The sequence below is a fragment of the Telmatherina bonti genome, assembly GCF_933228915.1.
Source record: "Telmatherina bonti genome assembly, chromosome: 5".
Taxonomy (NCBI): Eukaryota; Metazoa; Chordata; class Actinopteri; order Atheriniformes; family Telmatherinidae; genus Telmatherina; species Telmatherina bonti.
The window spans coordinates 15,207,229-15,231,152 of NC_136623.1; the positions used below are offsets into that span (position 1 = coordinate 15,207,229).

At 36.8% G+C, this 23,924-nt stretch overlaps 5 protein-coding genes across 5 annotated transcripts in view; 4 read left to right on the forward strand and 1 right to left on the reverse strand.

Moving 5' to 3' along the window:
* myom3 (myomesin 3) overlaps positions 1-1,278 on the forward strand; it is a 50,430-nt gene extending 49,152 nt beyond the window's left edge. Inside the window, exon 34 of the mRNA XM_079240402.1 lies at positions 79-1,278. Within this exon, the coding sequence (XP_079096528.1) occupies positions 79-348 (270 nt within the window). The 3' untranslated portion in view covers positions 349-1,278. The remainder of the gene's footprint in view (positions 1-78) is intronic.
* Positions 1,279-1,626: 348 nt separating this feature from the next.
* Positions 1,627-2,530, forward strand: fabp10a (fatty acid binding protein 10a, liver basic; the record flags this gene model as incomplete). Its single annotated transcript, XM_079239963.1, has 4 exons — positions 1,627-1,693; positions 1,845-2,017; positions 2,178-2,267; positions 2,426-2,530. 4 exons carry the CDS (start codon positions 1,627-1,629, stop codon positions 2,474-2,476), a joined length of 381 nt encoding a protein of 126 aa, XP_079096089.1. The 3' UTR covers positions 2,477-2,530.
* A 445-nt stretch (positions 2,531-2,975) lies between these two features.
* srsf10a (serine and arginine rich splicing factor 10a) lies at positions 2,976-7,148 on the forward strand. Its single transcript, XM_079240129.1, has 6 exons — positions 2,976-3,126; positions 4,697-4,801; positions 5,601-5,704; positions 5,797-5,965; positions 6,506-6,556; positions 6,633-7,148. The coding sequence occupies exons 1-6, from the start codon at positions 3,062-3,064 to the stop codon at positions 6,898-6,900; spliced, it is 762 nt and encodes a 253-aa protein (XP_079096255.1). The 5' UTR covers positions 2,976-3,061; the 3' UTR covers positions 6,901-7,148.
* Positions 7,149-7,405: 257 nt separating this feature from the next.
* pnrc2 (proline-rich nuclear receptor coactivator 2) lies at positions 7,406-11,696 on the reverse strand. The gene is made up of 3 exons (XM_079241362.1): positions 11,524-11,696; positions 10,810-11,025; positions 7,406-10,046 (listed from the first exon to the last, which is right to left on the reverse strand). Exon 3 carries the CDS (start codon positions 10,024-10,026, stop codon positions 9,562-9,564), a length of 465 nt encoding a protein of 154 aa, XP_079097488.1. The 5' UTR covers positions 10,027-10,046; positions 10,810-11,025; positions 11,524-11,696; the 3' UTR covers positions 7,406-9,561.
* Positions 11,697-11,719: 23 nt separating this feature from the next.
* On the forward strand, positions 11,720-22,630 carry cnr2 (cannabinoid receptor 2; the record flags this gene model as incomplete). The annotated part of the gene is made up of 2 exons (XM_079241026.1): positions 11,720-11,897; positions 21,561-22,630. The coding sequence occupies 2 exons, from the start codon at positions 11,720-11,722 to the stop codon at positions 22,628-22,630; spliced, it is 1,248 nt and encodes a 415-aa protein (XP_079097152.1).
* Positions 22,631-23,924: the final 1,294 nt, after the last annotated feature.

Below are 23,924 nucleotides of genomic sequence, written 5' to 3' on the forward strand. Positions count from 1 at the left end.
TAGCTGTGGCTACAGTTGCTTCATGTTTGACCATTTGTGTAATCAGTAATTTGGTATTTTCTTCCCTCCTTTCCTCAGTCTCTCTGTCTGACATGTTTCATTGATGGCGAACCAGCTCCAGAAATCTTCTGGCTTCGTAACGAAAGGGAAATCCTTGATCAGTCTCATTTTACCATCACTAAAGACCCCAAACGCAGCTCTATCACTGTCAACAAGGTTAATGTGGAAGATTCTGGAAAGTACAGCATATTTGTGCGCAATCAGTATGGCTCAGAAACTGTTGATGTGACCGTGAGTGTGTATAAGCATGGAGAGAAGCCTCCAGCTAATGCAGTGGAAATGGGTTAAAACTCCTGGATTTCCCTTTAATTTAATGCTTTAGGTTGAGGGATTTTTTTTCTTCTTAAAATGAGACAGCAGAACTTATAAAAAAAAAAAGATCCTGGAGCAGTTATCCAGTTATCATTAGAATGAGTTGACAATTTATTAAAAAAACAAAAAAAAAATTATATCTAATTTAATTTATAAAACAAGTAGCAAACATCACCAAAATTATTTTAGTCCTAGCTTACATTAACTTACGCTATCGAGTCCATTGTAGCCGCTCATGTTAGCTGAATGTTAGCAATTATTTTAGCATTGCTTAAAGTTGATAAGTATATATTATTTAATAGCTGACACTGACAATTTGTCTAAATTTGTGCTTATTTTGAACTTCATTTCAGTGGCCACTGTTCAGTTTGATACATAGATAATGCAGCTTTAAGTGCTTGACAACACACACTGCCAAACCTCACTAGCCTGAGATTTTGGGGAAGCGGATGTGTCATTTGTGCATGTTGTGAATAAAACGATTTCTTGGTATAGTCTGTTGTATTTCCCTTTTATGTGTGCTCTGATATGACATTTTCTCTTTATAATTTTAGTGAGTAAACTTGATCAAGAACTCAGAAATATGTCAACCTTTGAGTACTTTGAGTGTAATTTTGCAACAAGTTATCTTGTCTTTTGAGTTTAAAAGCAAACGGTCCGCAGTGTCATTGACCTTACTACTGGACATGACTTTGTCTGGCAGATTCATACGTTTTGTGGTACACAGAAGGCAGGCAGCTAAGGAAAACAAAATTCATTGAAAAGTGCATGATGAACTATTTGGTGAAGAATTAAAATCTATGTTGGTTAAAATGGTTATGCACTTTTTGCCTTTAATTTTACATTTTCAACTCCACTAAAGTCTGTGAACCTCAGAGATGGTGATTTGTCAATAAACTTGCTTCCCTCTGCATCCACTTCTGTATTTATTGCATAAGCTATGGGAAACACTGCATGTTTAACTTCTAAAGAACACTATTCTGCATGATAAGTCATACAATGGTAAGATTTCAGTTCTTTCATAATGGAGACTATGGTTTGGCCTGAAAGGAGCAAGTGAACTTCAGGTTGTTCAAACAGCAGTGATTACCTCGGAGGACTTTGTCACCCGCTCCACATACCACTGCACTCCCTCTGATTTGGGTATAAAAAGGAACGGGTGCACATTCACCTTTCCTCACATTGTGTTGAGCTTCACACAGCTGTCTCAGCCTCCAGCCACCTTGGTGAAGGAGAATCCAGACTAAAAAAAAGATGGACTTCAATGGAACATGGCAGGTCTACTCTCAGGAGAACTATGAGGAGTTCCTCAGGGCCATGGGTGAGAAAACAGTTGGCATGTAAAGCCAGAACCTGAAGACACATTTAGATTTGGTTAATACGTCAGAACACAGCTTTGTCGAGCAACGAATCATCATTGCTTGCTATTTAGCTTTAGCAGCACATGAAATAACAACTGTTTTAATCAACAGAACTCCCAGAAGATGTAATCAAGATGGCGAAAGACATCAAGCCAATTACTGAGATCAAGCAGACTGGCAATGACTTTGTCATTACCTCCAAGACACCTGGAAAGTCTGTGACAAACTCCTTCACCATTGGCAAAGAGACTGAAATCACCACCATGGATGGCAAGAAGCTGAAGGTCAATATCTTTTATTTAACAAGAAACAACAAGTTTAATTTCTTATAAAGACAGACATGGCAATAGTTTTATGTGACTGTTTTGTTAAGTTTATAAGTGGTCTATGTCTGTTTCGGTTTATAAATTATCTACTGGTATATTGTCTTATTTGTCACCGCAGTGCATTGTCAACATGGAGGGTGGCAAACTGGTCTGCAAAACTGGCAAATTCAGTCACATGCAAGAGCTGAAAGGAGGAGAGATGGTTGAGGTACAATGCACACTTCTGGTGATCTCACTCAAGTGCATCTGATATCTGACATCAAACAAAAGACACAAAATATTCACTGTTTAATTAAAGAAACCTATAATGCACTTTAACACAAGACTGAAATTTTTAATACTCCCCCCCCCTCTTTTCCTCCCCAGACTATGAGTGTGGGCTCAACAACGCTTGTCAGAAGGAGCAAAAAGATGTAGATTTGCCAGGAAAGACAAATACAATGTATATGTAAATAAAAGAGTCCTTACTAAGAGTGATTTGTGTCTTTCTTCTGTGAAAACTGTCAATGCATGATTTTTTTTAACAACCAAGCCTCCTCTATGTCTGCAATGTAATTTAAAAAAAAAAAAAAAAAAAAAAAAAAGAAAAGATCAATGGATCGGCAAATATGTCTGTTCAAAGCATATAGCGTCTTTAAAAATAATTTCTTCGATACAGATTATCTCTGCTACTTGCCATTTCTAAGCGAGGGTCATGACGACACATGGTGAAACATAGGTTAAAGATTAGATTAAAATCAAGTTAATAACGGTTATGCCCATGATAAATGATCATCTTTGGGAATTTAGTGTAAGTCGGGATAGTATTTGAGAATGTTGCGTCCTTTTCCGTGTCTTTCTCTTTTTTTATGTGATGGAGAGATAAAGCGCACCTTGGGGTTGTGAATGTTTGAGCATGCGCATTGTTGCGGAAACGGCGACAACGTAGCTCGTGTCCGCCGTAGTGAAACGTTTAGGGATAAAAAAAAAAAAAAAGCTGCTTAAACCAGTCCACGGCTGAAAATGGCGAGGTATATGAGGCCTCCCAATACGTCTCTGTTCGTAAGAAACATCGCCGATGAATCCAGGTATGCTATTCTGTTCACGTTGCTGTCGTTTCACGCAGGTGAGCTGAAGCTAACGTTATGCTATCAGGTTAGCAAATATAGCATTCATCATCAAACGGCTAACTTGCGTCAACTTTACTAATGACTTGCAGTAAAGAGTAGAATTAGAGTTATTTATTTATTTATCATTGTTTGTTTTAACTTGGTGTGTGCTAGAATAACTATAAAGATTTATTACCAATTTAAACCAGCTTATACTACGCAGGAGTTGCTATTAGCAAGTAAGCAAACATGGAGCAGAGAACTGGTGTCGAAGCATAAGTAAATGGTTACCAGTGTTTTATTGTTCTCTCATTAATGCTTATATTAAAATAAACTAATTAATATGAAGGGGGGGACAGCTGAACTGAAATGCATTACTGCAAAATTTTAATTATTAGTAACATTACAATTAACATGCCTTTTAGAAACATTATGACAATAGACAGCTTCCTCAAAGTGTTACTGTTTTTATCTTGAAATAAATTAAAGTGTAAATACTTTGGTGAGCATAAACTTTCATGACTTAGTTTGTGATTTATTATTCTGAAAATGGGTAGAAACCAAAAACTGCACATCGAGCTTAGTTATGAAGCAAATTTCTGACTTCTAATGGAAGACTACTGTAGTTCTTCCCAAAGACGTATGTAAATCTTAAAGCGTGTTTCGTGATTGGTGTGTGTGCGCCTGCTACACATATGACATGTGCTATGTCGGTAGCAATGCTAAGATGCAGTTTATATACATGCTGAAACTTACTAATCTGCTGTCCAGTGCAAAAATAAAAGGAGAAGGTTTAGATATATTTTTATGTTTGAGAAACACTTTATGTTCTGGTGCATTTAAGTTATAGCCTGCATATACACACACAAAAACCTTGCACCTCCAGATTCAGTAATTATTGAAAAAACATTCAAAATGACAATTTAATGACAAGGTTTGACCATTTTAAATAAAGTATGAACACCATGTCAATGTTTGCAACAATAAGAGATTGCCCAGCATTATGTCCAAACTAAGCAACATACAGATGCATGATGAGAAAAATCCTTCAGCCTGCTTTTCCCTTCAACCTTTTCACATTTATCAGTCTTAAATGAGACTCCCGTCAATTACAGGAGCTTTTTTACCTGGTCAAATAAATTATAAAAGAAACCAAGACCAGTTTAAACTCTCAGGAACATTTTTAATGTAACTGATATGAAATTTTTTTAAATGTTTCAATGTAAAATAAACTGAAATGTGGTCATTTTACAAAATATAAGCAGGTACTGAACTTTTCCACCATCTGTAAATGAGCGCATGGAATTTTAGGTTTTTCTTTTTCCCTGCTTATAATGATTATGTCGATTGAGTTTTTACCTGTACAGTGTCCAAACTCTTAAATTGAAGACATTTTCTTTCAAGTCAGTTTGTAACAAGATGTACCTGCTTATATGTTGTGCCATGTGCTGTGCTGGCACCAGCTTTTGTGTATCACCTGTCTGCTGGGCTTCAGCCAAATTTAAATGGTACCCAGCAGAATAAATGTGCTTATTTCATGACACTTCAGGCCAGAGGATTTGCGACGTGAGTTTGGTCGATATGGGCCAATTGTAGATGTCTACATCCCACTTGACTTCTATACACGACGGCCAAGAGGATTTGCTTACGTTCAATATCCTTTGTTTTATTATTATTTTGACTTAAATAGTTTTTTATCAAGATAATTTTAGGCATTAAGTCTGATCTTAAAGTTGAAGAAATTTCAGAAACTTTCCTTTGTTTTTCGCAATTGGTAAATCAATGTACTAATATGATACAGCAATATAAAAATAGTTCAGAAATTTGACATCCCTTGCATCACATTTATCTCTAACCAATATTTCTCCTGTTGTTGCCTTAGAATGTTAAAGATACAGTTCTGGAGACCCCACACCAAAGTTGAAAGGCGGTATTAGAGTAGATTCAACCAAAGACACCCAGGCAACAAGCAATAGTGGAATTTGGAAAATAAAGTGAAAAGCATGAAGATGCACAGAGGACAAAATGTGAGCAGCAGACTTCCGTTTGTCTACCAAAGGAAGGAAAAGCAAAGTGTTTATTGGGCAAAGACAAGCAGGAAACCCTCAAGTTCTTCTGCCAAGACAATAAAGATCGTGCTGAAGTCAAACATGTTAAAGGTAAAAGGCCAAACTTTTGTATCCTCCAGAATCTGATTACCATCCATACTTGTCTGAATAATCTGAAATCACAGATTCTGCAGCTTGTTGCGTTTGTTTTTGTTGCTGTTTTTACCAAATACATATTTCTAAATAGTAAATGTTACCAGAACCGTAAATTGTTTTATTTTTAACTGAATAATTGAGTCCTCCTTTAATCCCATTGACCCATTAGCTATATTGCAGCCATTTTGTGTGCACCAGTCTTCCCCAACAGTCAAAGATTCAAAAGGAACAACCTTAACTATCCAGCATATTCGAAGATGTCCGTGATGCAGAAGATGCTCTTCACAACCTGGATCGTAAATGGGTTTGTGGTCGCCAGATTGAGATCCAGTTTGCCCAAGGAGACCGCAAGAGTATGAACATTTTCCTATTTCCACATAGACACCATGACGCTTGCTAAGACTCACTCTAACCTAATATTTTGTTCTCAACTTTTCCAATGAAGCACCAAACCAGATGAAGGCCAAGGAGCGACTTTCACCTCGCAGTTTCTCTCGCTACGATGATGATCGTGATAGCTACCGAAGACGCTCACGAAGCCGCAGCTACGATCGTCGGAGATCCCGAAGCCCTTCTTATGAGCGTCGCCCTCGGAGATCGGAGAGCCCCAGAGAGTGAGTGGTTTAATGAAATTCCAGTACAATGTCAACATTTTAAGGGATATTCAGATAAACGGTCTTAAAGATTTTTGTAAATGTAACTTTAAGTCACTGTTTCAGGGCACCCAGACATTGTATCCATATATTTTTGTTGGACAAAAGGGACATTCAGTACAAGTCTGTGTTTCAAGCTGTACAGAAATGAGTAGCTGCCTATAGAAAATTGCAGATGCTATATGACATTGCTGAAGGACTAAGCAGAACAGATCACTATTACACCATAATATTGTGTAAAATGTTATGCTTTATGTCAGAACAATGTACTGAAATCTATAGCTATGAACTAGTTAATCTGTATGTAGCTCATCACTAATGTCACAGAACTCCTCTTTATAAATATCAGAAATTAAAAGTAACATGAATATTTATTTTATGTTGCACTATTTAGGAACCATGCACCTTTTTTTTATTACAAACACATGATTGCCTGGGTGTTATCTGATGGTCTAAGTCTGTGAAATATAAGATTTATTTTATGTTCTGTTCTTTCTGTAGCTCTGGATCCTACGGCCGACATAGACGGAGCAGAAGCTATGAAAATGAGAAGTATGCATTTTTTATTTTTCTATCTTGCAAATGAAAATCCAACCCTTTCTCCTCTAAACATGAATATTAATTGCAGCAGGTACAGAGGTCCTCCCCGTGAACACCACCACAGGGCACATCAGGAACCGGCCTCGCATAGCCGTACTCCTTCACCATCCAGATCAAGGCCCAAAGATAAAAAGAGCCAGTCGAAGTCCGACAGCCCAGCTGAGGACTTCCATCCAACCTCCAGCTCCTACAAACAGTCTTTGGGTAGATCTCCATCACGTTCCTACTCTCGATCCATGTCTCGATCCCGTTCTCGCTCCAGATCCTGGGCTGGTCGCAAATCTGGTGGTCACTGACTTTTCCTCCAAACCTTTTGTTTGAGGAAATGTGTACACAAAGGGTTTTTTGTTCAACTTTGTACTAACTAGTATTATGCCCACTGTTATTTTAGAAGGTATGTCATTGTAAAAGGGAAAACTGCAACATGATCCAGGGCTACGTTACTTGTAGAGGAATATTTAGTAACTCAGTTTCTTTGTGTGTATGCAAATGTGTGATGTCTGCAAGATACTTGGGGTTTTGATTTACCATTTGTATTTTTAGTTGATACCAAATACATTCATTAAAGTCAAATGTCTGTTTCTGTTGAATAGATAAAATCTTAATTTAACACCTTGACTGATGCCTATTGGGAAGAAGTGGAGATTGTTGTGGACCATCGTGACAAATTGTCCAGTATTTCCAGACACGTTGAAATGATTAGTTTTTATGAACATAACTACCCATGTTGACATTTACAAAAAACATTCTTGTAAAAAGGGGAAAAAAAAAATAAAATTCAGACACAAAACAGATGTGGGGGGGAGGGGAAAGGATTTATTTAATTTAGTTCATTTTATCAATTCTGAGCACATTTTCTTACAAATTTGAAACAAATTACAAATTCTGAATGGGGCACATAACTTCAAATTCGGTGACAAGTCAGAGGGGGACGAATTAAAAGCCAATTTTTTTTCTTACTTTAGAATGAGGAGACTTTGCTATGCGTGATAACTGACAAAAAAGGAAGAAAAGAAAAGTTGGAAAACCCCAGATGAACTTCAACCATCAGCTGGCGGAAGAACAGCTGATGGTGACTTTTTTTTTTTAAATGCATTTTTTAAGTGGTTAAATGAAAAACAATTTGCATGGGTTTTAAATGAGGCACCAAATTTATCAACATAGGGGTCAGAAATGTAAATGGCAAACAAATCCCTACAAGTGCAAGTCTCCTCGAGCCCAATTGATATGAAATTGTATTTTATTCATGCTTAGCATTTTTCACCCTACACTGTGTTGTAAAAACAATAAAAAACATGTGCAAGATATTTGGAAAGATAACAGTGCAGGGGTACTGGCAAATGCTATAGGCAGGTTTTTCTTTTATTTTTTTTAACAAAAATATTCTTCAGTATTGAAGTTAAGACATGTCCTTAGCATGTCTTATACATTCAGTGTTATTACTAAAAATACTTTTGTCATACAGGCATCAAACTGCCTGCGAATGTACATATGCTACAAGTACTTTATACATGTCATTATTTACATGGCTCTTGAACTTTAACAGTTGTTTTGTTACTTTTATGCTGGCCATTAACAGCTTCAACTCTGCAGTAGGGAAAACAAACAGCCTCCATAGAGGACCTAATAACCAAAACAAAATTCACAAGATAGTCACTTATATCACAATAACATCCGAGCATGTTACTTAGGGAAAGGGAAAAAAAAGCCTGATTGCAGTGCAAGAGGGTAAATAGTGGGCAGCAAGTGTGCCGATTATCAGCTGGCCAGCCTTTTCAATTAAATTTGTAAACAACAGCATCTTGCCTTACCCAGAGGCCTTTGAGCTATTTCCCTCCAGATACCCTCACGTCGACCTCACCCTCGAAACAGTTGCATATAGTTAACAGGACCAAATTATTTAAATTAGGCCCTCTTCCGCAAGTTATAGCTATATGACGGCTGTGCCGGGTAGGCAGAAAGTGAGGTGCAGTAACAGTATTGATTGGAACAGACTAACAGCGTTAAATTCATTCATCACGGCTGGCAAGATTTAAGTAAGAGTGGCAATAATGCCAACCACACATAGTGCCAAAAGAAATGCAGCAAAACATTACTTTGGTTACACATAGCGCTTCAAACACTTTCCAACTTCAACAAAAAGGATTTTTTTCCTACAAAATAATGCTATGATAGAGTGTTGTGGACCTTCGAGACACCCACCTCCTATAGTGCATGTGCGCACAGCGCAGTTTAAAAAAAGGGTACAAGAGGTGGCAATCCAAGGCCTCATGTGCGAGGGTCTCATTTGAGGTTATGTTTCTGACCTGTACTTACCCACAAGCTTTTTTTTTTATCTCCAAGAGGAAGAATAGAAAAAAAAAAGTTTTTCCCTGCAGAACTGCGGTTGAGTGCCCTTTTACACATCAAACAAGGAATACAATGCATGAGAAAAAAAAAAAAGGAAAAAAGTATGTATATATATATATATATATATAAAAAAAAAATCAAAGACCATTGTGCATCAGCACTGAGCTTTCAAAGTTACTTCAAAAGCACTGTTTCTACACTTATTTAAATGAATCAGAATTCTGTCTGTCCACAGAAATGGACTATATCAGTTGTGGGATTTTACCTGGTTGATACAAGAATCCTTGTTTGTGGTGAAAAAAAGCACACTATCTGCTTTAACAGCCAACACCAAAACAACAAAACAAAAGAACAAAAATCCAGTATGTCATCAGTCACAAAAACTGGCACTACTAAAGGAATCACCGATCAGCAACACCGCAGGGCTGTAGTAAGAAAATTAATCTCAGATAGGACTTAACAGTAAATCATTGCTGTTAATGTCCAACTTTGAAAGATTTCAGTCCAAAACCAGTAAAGTGTTTTACAGCCCTGAGGCAATCCTGGTAGGTGAGCACCTTGGAGTCCCAGTACATGCATTGGCTCTTTTTTTTATGTGGGTATCTCTCTCAAGCCTGCACCTTCAGGAGGCTCTTGAGTTGAAAGGCCATCATCTCCCTGTGGTCACAGGAGCCAATTGGGAAAGACACCCAGTGGCTGGGGGGTTTGGGTAACACACTGGGTGAGGGTGGCTCACTGAACTTAGGCCCTGCATAGCTTGGGCTGCCCTGTGTTGCCAGGAGTGTGTTAAGATGGGATACTGCACCCTCCCAGTTCTGATCATAGTTGGTGGTTAAACGGACAGAAGCATTTTTCTCCACGGACACGGCCTGCCGTGCCTCTGGAGACCTGTGGTAGGCTGCGCCTTTGTCGCTCCTGCGGTGGCCGAGATGATGAAGGCCACCTGTTCCTCCAGCAGATGCTGCTGCTCCATTCTGGTCACGGCTTCTCTGCTTGGCCTTGCCAAGTTGATGGTTCTTCTTGGGGCGTTCAGGGTGGGAAATTGGAATGTTGTACCTCTCTCCACCTCCCATTTTTCTGTGCTACGTGTCACCTAAAATATCAGAGCAAACGGTTAACTGCAAAAATAATAAAATTTATATTTTAGCACAATAAAAGAAAAATGGTGTAAAATTGACAGCTCAGAAAGGCATCTAGTCATACAGTTGTGTTCATATGTATTCATAGCCTTTCATTAAAGAAAAGGCTGAATTTACAACAGTCACTCAAATAACTGGAGACTTAAAAAAGGAACAATAACTAAAAATTTGCAAAAATATAATTTAGTAATATAAGACACTGTTTTTTCATTTAATTAAGTTGAAGAAAGAAAAAAAAACAAAGAAATTGGTCCTGGAGAAATTAGAGCATTTTTCTGTTGAACAGTGGGACAAAATACCTGTCAATAGGTGCAAAAGTCTGACTGAGAGGAACAGAAAACATCTGACTGTAGAGGAAACATTAAAAGGATTGTTCAACAAAATATTAGCTTACGAGTGATGTAATATGTAATAAAATTATCATATTTGTTTGCTTTTCCAAAAAAAAAAAAAAAAAAAAAAAAAAAAAAAAATCTATTGAACCAGAATTGGAAAACAATGTAAAGATTTTCATCAATTTCATTTATTATTACTTAAATCAATTTCAGCTTATTTTACAGGCAGCTGTATTTTTTTCTTCTTTAATGAAAGAGTATAAATAAATATGAGCACAACTGTATATTCAACAAAACTCGGCGCTACGTGCAGCAGCGCCAGACAGCCAGGGCCGCCACGCCCCTCCCCCACACAACCAAGAGCAAAACAACCCCAGCTCACCTCTTTGTTGTCAGAAAGTTGACAAAGCAGAGATCCCTCTTCAATCTTTCACCTCCAATCGGTCCCCAGGTCCTCGAAGTAGTTCTTCTACTTCTCGCTGCACTTGTATGTCCAGCAAGGTTTGAAGTTTTCATGTGCCAATGAGCGATGTTGTGCCGTGGAGCCGAGTTGAACATTAATTCACCTCGGCGCACGATGTTCCAAGAAGCCGACGGCCTTTAAACCAGAAAGAAAAATGTCCATTATAAATGTGAAAACGGACACGATCGCAGATAATGGGATTTAAGTACACAATTGTGTAACAAAGCATCGATTACGTTTAACTGACATAAGTGCGTCATCACACACATCAATAACCAATCAAACAGTTCATCATCAAACCTTTCATTTAACTGCAAACATCTTATTTTTCATCGCCACTTTGCATCAAAATAATTAGTTACATAAGAAAAGTGCAACCTCGTCCCAGTTGTTTGTACGACGCAGGATTAGTTTATTGCAGACGAATGGGTTTGGTTTTGTGTCATATCTTTATGGGTGAAAAACAAAAGGAATGCTTTATTAGTCGCTGCCCAATCGATTGTATTGTCAAACTAAGATCATAACTTTAAAAAAAAATTACGCTTTTGCAATTTATGTCACAACTTTGGCACCAAACCAAAACAAAGAAACTGAACTCAATATGGCGACGACGCACAACACGGAGTCTCTTACCGACTTCTTCAGGCTTGGTTGTTGAAGCCTTTCGTCAGATTTATATTTTGTTAGCCTCAGATATCCCCTCAACGGAATGTGTAGGAAGCACAGCAAGCTATATTTCCTACAAATCCGACTCCCCTGAGGCTTAATGTGATGTAAACAGTGGTCGTAGAAACGCCACTTCTCCCTCCCGACTCTGAATTGCAACAAAATGGAATCCACAGCAGCGATATGTAGTCTGTCCGCTCAGGAATCTGACCAATCACGACGCAAGGCTGAGCTGAACGACCAATCGGTATCGAGAGATGCAGACGCGTTCATTCCTGTTGCCAGACTGATGACGTCAATCACGAACCCTCCTCCCCTCTCCTTTGTTGCAGCTCGTCCGGGTATGTCCTGAGCGAAGAGGAGAAAATACAACAAAAACAACCACTGTCTTTCACCGAAACCACACGCTTACAGGATGTAACATTTTGGAAATTACCGCTTTGATACAGCACAAACGTTTTGGAACACTGTATCAAGGGTTTATTCGAGATGAGACACCGCTTGGTGTTATGTAATAACATGATAAATAAGTCCATTTAAATATATAAGGCTTCATACATTTCCTACAAAAGGAAACGATAGAGTTTCAGGGTTTATATGAACTTTGTTAAGGTAGCTGCGCAGCAACAGCTGCAACCAGCTGAAATACCACCATGCCCGTGAGCTGCCCATCCCCCCATGTCATTTGTCTTGGTTGCAAAACAACTCGACAGTATCTTACTGAAACTTATCCCCATACCATTTTGTTTTTACCAACAAGTGGTTTATAGTTATAGCTCTAAACTCTTGACTTTCTTTATGCAACAATACATAATGAAGACTGCCACAAGCAGCCACAAAAGCCTAAATTAGCCAAGAAAAAGGCTGTGTCTTAAGGCAATAAATCTAAGGCAACACATGGAAAAGTCATTTAGGTATGTTCAGTGATGAGGATAGGAAATTATTGTCTTGGCTACGAAAGTATGTCAAGAGTTGTAGCAACTTTGGATGTTTCTTTTAGATGTTTTTAATGTATCTGTTGTTTATTTTTGCCAACTGATATTTTCTTGCTTCTGGAGAATAAAACTTCTTTATCTAAACCCAGTTTAGTTTTCATAGTTTCCTTTTTACTTTGATAGATTTTATTCAAAGTTTACTTTGAAACATTTTCCTTTGCTGTTTAAGGACATAATCAGCGACCTTTTAGTCTACTGCAATGCTTTTATTGGAGTGTGTAGGTCCAAGTCAACAAATTATCAGACAACATGCAAAATCAACTAAAATACTACTCCATGATCAACACAACTCTTTTTGTTTAATCTCAGACTCTTTAAAAGGGGTTATGCAACATAATGTGTGTCAACCAGTCACAGCTGTTTGGCCATGGAAGGAAACTCCTTATAGGAAAGCTGCTTTTGAAGGGAGTTGCACCCATCAAGAGTAAGCTATGTATGGAAAGTAGGTCACAGAGAGGCTTCTGTAGGTTACACACAACTTATCAGGCTGCAAAGGTTGGCAGTGTAAACATGTCACAAGGTGAAAGTACACCAGATCTGGAAAAGCAGAATGGAAAATGCAAAATCTGCTTGATCCTTACTTTTTCTCACCCTGAGCTGCCGATGGCACAGAGAAACTGAATAGTATTGGTCATTCATGGTAGGTATTGAGTGTGAATGGTGTGAAGTAAATTAGTTAAAAGAGGTTTGAGTGCTCTTTAAATTCTCTTAAATGTGTGAAAAACACAGATGTACAAATAAAGAGAAGTGGGAAAGAACAGAAACAGAATGGTTTCACATGATCTTTTGTCCAAACACTTTTAAAAAATCCCTATATTTGTTTTATCTTATTTCCCCTTCCCATGTAGTAGTAATATAATGGAAAGTAATCATACTAACACATGCTGTTTTAATGGCAGTTCTAAGGTACTAAATATATTCAATCTATTTTCACATATGTAATTGAATTGTTCAACAGAAGATTAAAGATAGTGTTTTCAAATGTACAACATTTATTTTTCAAACATTAAACAAAGTTGTTTTAAACTTTTCAGGGCTCTAATGTCTTCCCAATTTTAGACATATTAATTCTATTCTATTCTATTCTATTCTATTCTATTCTATTCTATTCTATTCTACAGTAATTTAGCAGATTCTTTTGTCCAAAGTGACTTGCATATGAGTGAGAACAGCACAATATTTCCTGTTAGATTTTTTGTACTTTTTTGTACAAACATTCAGTAATATAGTATCTAAAAATAATCTGACAGAAGTTCCATGTTATTTTAAAAAGCTCCAGCTCTACCTGGTTTCCGAATAAATACTATTTATTGTTGCATACAGAACTAAATGATAAACAAGCGCATCCACGTTCAATTTTGAGGTATAAAAAGTTATCAACACATGACATGTTGCACTATTTCACTGTTTACTTAGAAACATAAAAAGTTAAGTACACCCTGTAATGCAACTGTGAGTGGAACCACCTTGAGCAGCAGAAATTTTTTCTAGATCATACCATCACTCTCACATCACCGTAAAGGAATTTTTGCCCACTCTGCTTTGCTTAATTGAAATTTTCAAGTGTTCATTGAAGCACAGATGTTATTTGTTAAGATCTGATAGTTTCACACTATTTGAACACAGATTCCCCTCTTTTTTTTTAACCATCCTCTTGTAGATTTGCAGCTGTGTTTTGGATCATTGTTCAGTTATGTAACCTAGTTTCAGCTTACATTAGCTGTCAGGTAGATGACCTCATGTTTGGCTCGTATGCTTCGGTATACAGAGGAGTTAGTCGCCGACTGAATGACTGAAGTGGCCTCAAAACGAGCTAAGAAAAAAATGCTGTTTTGGGTTTTCATCCAACACAACATAATAATGACTAACATCTTCATATTGATCCTGTATGCCGGGGATTGTTCCACACGTCCTATGGTTTGTTCAGATGCAGCTATGCAAATGTAAACTGTGTGCAAACATTGCTTGAATGTTTTACTTGTGAATTTCCACACTGACCCTTTCTCATTGTAAAATGATGAGTTCCATATCATTTGAAAACAACCATATGATCATTTCAATATAGATAGGAAGCAACAATTTGCATATTTGAGATAATAATCATGTTTTTCCTTCAACATTTTGTTTACAAATACCTGCTGTACAGCAAACTGATGAGTCTGTTTTTATAGAGTTTTCAAATAGGCCTAATGCATTCTGACTCAGTATTTGTGAAATAAAAAAAATATACCTGCTGTTGTTGACCTGAGAATATATCTTATAAATACAAATTCACATGGCTAGATGAAGCTTTAGAGGCCTTTTGCCTAGTCTCAAGGTTTCATGCTTACACAAATCCCCCTGCTGGTCAAATATCATAAGACAAGTGGACGTCTCCATCCTCTAAACTCAAACTGTCTCAACACAGTTTGGGTGGAACTAAATGGAATAGAAGTGCCTTTAGTTTTATAGGGCATTGTGTTTTGACTTTGATAACCATTTGCCTGACTTCAGGCTGAGTGTCCCTGCCACTTTTAAGCATGCGAAGTGTGCAGCTTTCCATAAATAAACCTAATTAATATGCTTTAGTTCTGCCTTATTACAGGCCTTATTTTTTTTAAACTGCTCTTTCTTTCCAAAGTGTTGGAGAAAAATATGAAAATACTCTTCCAGGCTCACTTGGATTGTAATGAGATATTTGGAAAAGTTTATGTCTTGTTTTAAGCCATGTTATCGTACTGAAACATTATTTTGTTACCCTGGTAGCTCTGATATCCTGGTTATTTCAGACTTCATTGCAGCATCCTTCTGGGCTTTTAATAGGACACTTCGGTAAGACCTTTTCTCATCTTGAGGAGCAGTTTTCCTTTCACAACCAGGAGTCTAAAAAACATGGCATTTTTTACTGTAGCTTTGAAGATGACGTTACAATTTATGTCCCTTAAAAATCAAACAATGGATTTTGTGATTAGGTTGGTCAATAGTTAAAAGAATTTAAAGGCTTGGATTGCATCAAACTTTCAAAATCTAAATTATTATATCTGGTAAGCCTGAGCTACTAAATGGAGGTGTTGGTACTCTTTGCCTATTGACTTCTTACGTTAAGAATGTTACTGATTATTGAAAACCTTAAACTGCACTAGCAGATCAGCTCAGTTATAAAAAAAAAAAGGTCTCTTTTTAATTTAGGCTGCTGGATAGGCCAAATGACACCAGCGTGAGTGGTTCTCAAACATTTTTCAGTATTGTACCCTAATTTTTCAGCTAACTGTCCCCTAACTTATTGTTTGATCAAATGCTGTTTTGAAAACAGAAACAGAAAGGAATAATGCTGTGCCATCAGTGCCCAATTTTATCAAAATTTGTAACCTTAAAAAAAAAAAAAGATGTGTACATGACATATTCAGACATGTTTGTCAATAATCCAGGACTAAATTAACAGCAAAACATTTGTCATTACTAAAAGCTAAAACCATTTTTATACTAAACATGTTAACTTTAAAGATCCTCTCTGAACATTTTAGGATGTTTTCATAAATATCAACTTCAATGTAACTGAAAAAATAAGCAACAAGTGTGATTTCACACTCATATCTGGATATTCATCCAGTACAACAGTACCTTGTCCTATTTTATTTATTCTGCAGTTTATGTCAAAAACTTGATTATGTCATTGATGAAGATACAGATATGATTTTTTCCCACAACATTTTTGCCTAGCATCACTCTTGGGGTTAAAGTTTAAATTTTTCTTTACAGTAGCCAGAAGGAAAGACGCCACATAAGAAGCATCCTGGTCCTTGTGTCCATAATTGTCCACATTTAAATCTGGGTCACCCTGGTTTTGTTGGAAAGAAATAAATTGAATAATAAATATGTATTTTAATGGATAAACCTATTTTATATTTTGTAGAAATATTTGTGAAACTGTTGTTCAATTTTGCATAAACATTATTATATTGTTTTTCTATTTTGTTACATAACTTCTGAGCGTCTCCACAAACCCCTTGCACCCCCATCTGAGAGTGCTTCAGAATCCAGTTTAAGTTTTGTTCATTGCTTTTTAAAGCTTTAAATGATATAATTTCATCACTTTCAGAGCTGCCCCACTCAACTCAGCTCTTTATGGAGGTTTTATAAGTCAAGCTCAAACTGAGAGCCTTTAACGGTGGCTGCCCCTAAACTGCTCAAACACTTTCTCATTTACAGTTCTTGCTTAAAAATCTTTACAGGCACTGACTTTCCCACACAGATGAGTTTGGTATTTCTTATAAGTTTTGATGTTTTTTTTTTTTGTTTTTTTTTTTGTTTTTTTTATCATTTCATTTATTCAAATTAAAACCACATCCTGACCACACAGTGAAGCTTCAAACAGAATCAGAAGGTGTCACTTCCCTGAAAAACAAAAGCCCTGGTGTACACTTTAATAAACACTTCCTGGATTTTTGAGCACACATTATCAACAGTTCATCTCAGCACCAGTATTTATACCTGGTAAGGAAATATTAAGTTTATTTTTTTTAATTTAAAAGATGTCTTATTAATCAAAGCAAAAGTGAAAGTCAGTGTCATTGTCAATGCACTATGCGTGCAGAGCATACAGAGAGCTGAATTTGTTTACTTCTTACCCATAATGTAATTAAGTAGAATAAAAGATTATATATATATATATATATATATATATATATATATATATATATATATATATATATATATATATATATATATATAACATAATGTGCAATGTGCAAACAAACAACAACATATTATATACAGTATATGTATTGTGGCAGAACAAAAATGCTGAAGGCAGCGGCAGTTGTTAAAGTGGGAGAGATAAGTGGCAGATGAGTGCAAGATGACAAAGTATAATCAATGTGCAGTCAATCATACAATCATAATTATCAGCAGATAATAATTGCATCAGTCTTCACATAAATGCATGTCATTTGTTCCTTTTAAACTTCCATACTTGCACATAAATAAAAGCAAGATCATAGATTTTTGATTGTTGTTACTATTTTTTTCCCCCAATTTTTTTCTCAACATCTGATCTGATTCTGCTCTCCGAAGATCTGGTAATCTGGAAATGAAGGGATGAAATCTTAATAATGAATTATAAAAAGAATAAATCTGAAGTAGTGAAGCCAGCTTTCATGCTCATGCCCAGGGTGATCTTTTTAAGGGGGTTGTGTGAGAGGATGATGTAATCTTAACAAATAATTGAAGATTTCTGGCTTTGGTCCATCCTGTTGTTTGGGGTATCTATGCTGCACCTGGCCAGACAGTGACAGAGAGGAAATCTTATTCTGGCTGCACTATCTGCTCCTAATTACATTTCCAGCCTTCTGGCCTGCTTTAATCTATTATTTCAGTGGAGGAGAAGACACGGTGTACCAGATGTCACTTTTCATAAGACGTTGTTTTAATACAGTGAACTTGAATATTCTTCAAAACCCAAACCATATACTTTTTTTGGGTCAAGTTTTTATTTATTTTTGATCTCTTTTCATGTCATTTTACCTATTTGTTAGCTTTTGAGCATACTTTTTTTTTTGCAAACTGGAAAGCCTCAAATAGGTCATCAAATAATGTCAGAATGCCTCAGGTTTGTGATTTTCTGGCCTGATTAAATTGTTATTGAATTAATGTGCTTTACTTTTACCAGAAGGATTTATTCTAAATTAAATGACCTAATTTGTTGAAAAGACCAATGAGTTTGCCTAAAAATTATAAGTGGAGCAAACTTTGAATTCATCACTACAGGTATGACAGTCACTACAAAGCAACACTGAAGTATGAAAAGTCTTGCCCCCTGTTGTATTACTATCAGTATTACAATCTGCCACACTTCCTGAATAGAGACCTCAAATGGAAAAATAGCTCACATTAGGTATATTTTATCAATTTGTATTTATAGGTCAAGTGTATTTTTGCACCACCAGGATCAGATGTATATCCTATTTTTTCACCCTAAGGTACACAATAACACCTCAAGGAATGTGCTCCTCCAAGAAGAAGATATTTTTCTGCATTTGATGGTGTGTTAAGAGATGACTTTCAAAAGAAAATGAGTTTAAAGTCTAGTTTTATTTATCGGTTTAATTTTTCACTATGTCTTGGGAGCAACACATTGAAAGAAAAGTTGGAACAAGGTAATATTTGTTGCTAAATATATATAAATGAACAGCGCTCTTGTCATTCTAAAATATACAAGGCCTTCCCTGAGAGAGATGATGTCTGGATGAGAGCATGCGTTGCTCTAAAACCTCATTACACTTTTTGGCATTGATGGAGCCTTTAAAGATGTGTAAGCGGCAAACAGTCATTAATGCAACTGCATACCATCAGCGATGCAAGCTGCATGTAACAAGCCTGATGGTCAAACGCTGATATGCAGACATTAGGAAAAGCTATTTTTATGCTCGGTCATGTTTTGACCAGTTGGCAATTAACCTAAGTAGTTGTCAAATGCACTCATAGTTGTTTGTTTTATTTGTGACAATTACTTTTCCAGCTTTTTGTGCCCCTTGTTACGACTTTTTTTTTTTTTTTTTAGATTTGTTAACATATTCAAAACTACATGACATTTTCTATGAAATGGTGTCAGTATCTCATTTGCTGTTTATTTCCTTCTGGGAATAATATTTGGATTGGATTTATCACCACACTATACATATATATATATATATATATATATATATATATATATATATATATATATATATATATATATATATATATATATATATATATATATATACATATATATATATATATATATATATATATATATATATATATATATATATACATATATATATATATATATATATATATATATATATATATATATACATATATATATATATATATATATATATATATATATATATATATATGTATATGTATATATATATATACATAAAGTGGAATTTCCTGCATTGATTTTCATTTGATGATACTTTAAAAGAGCATATTGCGCTATCCTTCATTGTGTCTGCCTTCCCCCTCCCTCTCATGTCATCACAGCCACCCTCCTCATCTTCTGCCTTCACTCATGCTCGTTGTAAGCAGTCTGGTCTGCAGGTCTGCGTGATCATGTTGTGGTTGTTTTGCATATGAGAGCAACAGTAAATCAGATAACCTGACAGCTTCAGACAAACGAGAAGACAAGGTAAGCTTACCAAAGACTTTTTCTTTTCTTTTAGCAGTACATTCCTTTCATATGCCATAAAAATGTTAGAATTCAGCGGTGACTTGTTATAGTTGTATGTTTTTAGTTGTTTGAATGTCTGATTTGGATTATGTTGTCAGAATTTTTGTGTTCTTTTTGATGTTCTCCCATGTGAAATCCCATATTTGACACAAAGTATTGCGCAGTTGTTACAAAAAGAGTGATTTTGTGTGGTGACTTCAGTTTTCCCTTCACATGCGACAAGGGTTTTTAGTTCTTTTAAACAACACGGGAGAGTGCAACAATGACTCATGGGATAAGTACAACATTAGCTTCTATTTTAGTGTACTTCAATAAATTTTAAAAAAGCGTATATTTTACTTTATATTAAATTCCAGATACATTTGTTATCGTTGCAGTTGCTATAATTTTTTTTATCACAGTTTGTACGAAAGAGATGAAACACAGTGCTCTGTCTGTAATGATTTCACCACAGGGGAGAATAACCGGAGGTTGTGTAATATCCACTGTGCATGCACCCTTATGGGTATTAGCTGAATGGAGAAATATTGCAAGTCCGGTACTTGACATGAAGTAATTCTTCTTTTTTGAGAAAAAAAAAAAAAAAATTTATTTGGGTTCTTTACATGTAAATATTTTCTGTTTTTTCCTTATCTGCAGTGCAAAAAGTTATTTTAAATCCTCATGTGTCTTGTGTTTTGTCGTAAGTAAATATATTTGAACATTAATGAGCAAAAAGTTAAACAGTGCCTACTCTAGATTATCACATCGCTTGCTATAAACTAATCCTCTCATGTCAGCTTCAATCACATTGTTCAATCCATTGATTGCATGCAGGTGATGCACACTTCATTGCATATGAACATCACAGATTAACTGTTTAAATACAATCCCCCTCGTTTCCAAAAGAGGGCAGACTTCATCCTGTTGAATATAAGACAAGAAAGGTTTTCTGCTCAGGTGTGCAGTTAACAATGCTGTATAAATCCCAACAAAGCATGCTGGGAATGCAATCCAAATGATCTTTACTGACTGTCTTCAAAGGAGTGACAATAAATGTATGAGAAAGTCTCACTAATGTTGCACAATGAGGTTTGAGGCAGTCCTGCATGACAAAGATAATATATTAATAGCTTTGGGGTTGCACAATGTCACTACAGTTGCTTTAATATACATTAAATGAGTCTTACTCAACATATTTGACATTTTTTCATATAAGCTAGCACTTAAGAAACAGTTGGTCAAATAAATTCTTTCTACATGACAAATTTTTTATCTTTCTTACTTGAGCATGAATTGTTTTATGACCCACTTTAAACTGGAGTCCAGGCAACTATCTCTCCAATATCATCATCAGCTGATAGTGTAATGATTATTATGTATTTGCCCTGACCTCTAAATGACTTTTTTTTTTTTCACTCACAGATGTTAATGTTCCTTTTACGCTCCAGAATCAATATTGACAAAGACAGAAAAAAGTAATTTAGTTCTCTTCTTTATTTATTCTTCCATAGGAAGTTCTGAATGTGTAATTTAGATAAGAAAACATTTACTTATCTGATCTAATAATTGCATTCCTTTCTGTGTTCTTTTCCTGCAGATACACGCTTAAAGAAACCCTGATTGTGATTAAGTTTAACCCAGATACTGACAGCTGAAATGGAGCAATGGCAGCAAACAACAGAAGTTTATGTGAACACATCACCAACACGTATGAAATCTTCAACTCGTTTAAAACATACAAACTGCAGTTGGCTGACAACGTTGCTTCAGCACATTGATCAACTAAGATCTTGAACTATATTCATGTTTCTGTTTCTTTCTTCTCACAGCTAACCGGTCCTGTGAGAAGCTGGAATGCTACATGGTTCTAATAACAGCTGAGAAAATGGCAATCGGCTCCATCTGTTTCCTGGCTGGTCCTTTCACATTCATGGAAAATGCGCTTGTGCTGGGGGTGATTGCAACCACAGCTAGTTTGCGACAGCGGCCATCCTATCTGTTCATTGGCAGCCTCGCTCTGGCTGATGTTTTTGCCAGCTGTTTCTTCACCACCAGCTTCCTGGACTTTCACCTCTTTCGTCGCAGCGACGGCCCAACCGCGTACCTCTTTAAGTTAGGCGGTGTCACCTTGGCCTTTACTACTTCCGTTGGGTCTTTACTGCTCACTGCTCTGGACCGCTATCTCTGCATCTATCTGGCTTGCAGCTACAAGGTGCTGCTGACCCGCCGCAGAGCCCTGCTCAGCCTACTGATTCTTTGGACCATGACCATCTTTATCTCCTTCCTGCCTCTGATGGGTTGGAGGTGTCCCACAGACCTGACTCCACCTTGCTCCCGCTTGTTTCCGTACATTAGCAAGGGCTACCTGGCCTGTTGGACCAGCTTCATCCTGGTGCTCCTAGCACTCATTTTGGGGGCTTATGCTCTCATCCTGTGGAAGGCCCACCGCCATCAGTCCTCCATGACCAACCTACAGGGAGCAGCAGGTTCAGGTCAGGCCCGTATGAGGATGGATATCCGGCTGGCTCGTACATTTGGCTTGATTTTGCTTATATTGGTCGGCTGCTGGCTTCCTGCACTCTCCTTCATGTTGGTTGACATCTTCGTGCTTCTGACCCATACACAACAGAGAGCTTTTGCCTTTTGCAGCACCCTCTGCCTGCTCAATTCTGCAGTCAACCCACTGCTTTATGCCCTGCGATGCAGAGAGCTAAGAGTCGCTTTAATAAAGTCACTACAAAGACTGTGTGAGATTGGGAGGTGCAGGAAGTCTACAAAGGACTTAGACCGCGGACTACACTCTATAGAAGACAACTGTGCTACACTCACTGATGACGGGATGGACAAGGCAAGAACAACACGAATTAACTCTATTTCGGAAATAGTGGACACCAACTGAATCTTACAAAATTACTAAAGCGGACAAGTGAAATAAAAACAAAAGCAATGCAGACTGATAAAAAAAAAAGTCCTACTGGCAGTTTGGGGCTGGTAAAGAAGGCTAGATATAGTAATGACAAAATCTTCCCGATCAAAGTAGATGATGAGTTACATCCACACCAAATGTAACATTTTGCTGGAAACTTTACTTGCATTTAAAAACAGCAGGAGGAGCTAACAATGCTTTTATGGAGAAAGATTAACAATGTGCATGTACTGAAAGTTATTGCTACTGTATTCTGTATTGGAAAATTCAATCCAGTTTACATTAGTTCAGTTCACCTTTCAGGATCCATGACAGTTAACTTATCTAAATGGGCTTGGGGTCAAAGACGGCATCATCTATCTGCTTAAAAGATCATATACTACCTTACATACAGACTACTGTTAGTGAAACCAGAAGGTTGTGCGTCTGAGATAGCAATCAGCAACACTGGAGCAGCACAGGGAACTGTACTCTCGCCATTTCTTTTCACATTGGACACTTGGGACTTCCAAAACAACCCTGGGTCCTGCAGAAATACTCTGATGAATCTGCAGTTGCTGGGCGTATCAGTGATGGACACGAAGATGAGTACAAACAACTGGTCAGTGAATTTGTGAGATGCTGCAGAAGCAATCACCCATCTTGAGCACAAACAACACAAAAAAGATCATTGTTGACTTTAGGACAAACAAGAGTAAACAAAACAATGTCTGAATCCTTGGAGAAGAAGTGGAGGAATAAGTACGACTGAGTTCTGCTGGACAACAGACTGGCGTGGAAATGAGATGTCTACAAGAAAATCAGAGCAGAGTTTACTTCTTAAGGAAGCTGAAATCATTCAGTGTTTGCACAGAAATGTTACATATCTTCTATAGTTTGTTGAGAAAAGTGTAATCAGCTTTGCAGCAGTCTGCTGGAGCATCAGAACCAGAGACTTAAAGAGACTGAACAAAGTGATAAAAAAAAAAGGTGGACATGTGTTGGGATAACTTTGGAGCTGATTGTCCAGAAAGTAACGCTGCACATGCTGCTGAAAGATACCTCACTTCCTCTACACAACACAGTGAAGAAAGTGTGTTCACTGACAGATTTAATAGGCTCCAATGGAAGACAGGAAATACATGTTAGCAGTCATCCCCTCTGGAACAAGGCACTATTTTCTTCTTTATCTTATAATTATTAGTTATCATTGTTTTTTTTATTTAAAAAAAAATCACAAAAAAAAAAAACAACCTACGACAACATTAAAATTTACTTCTGGGATTGA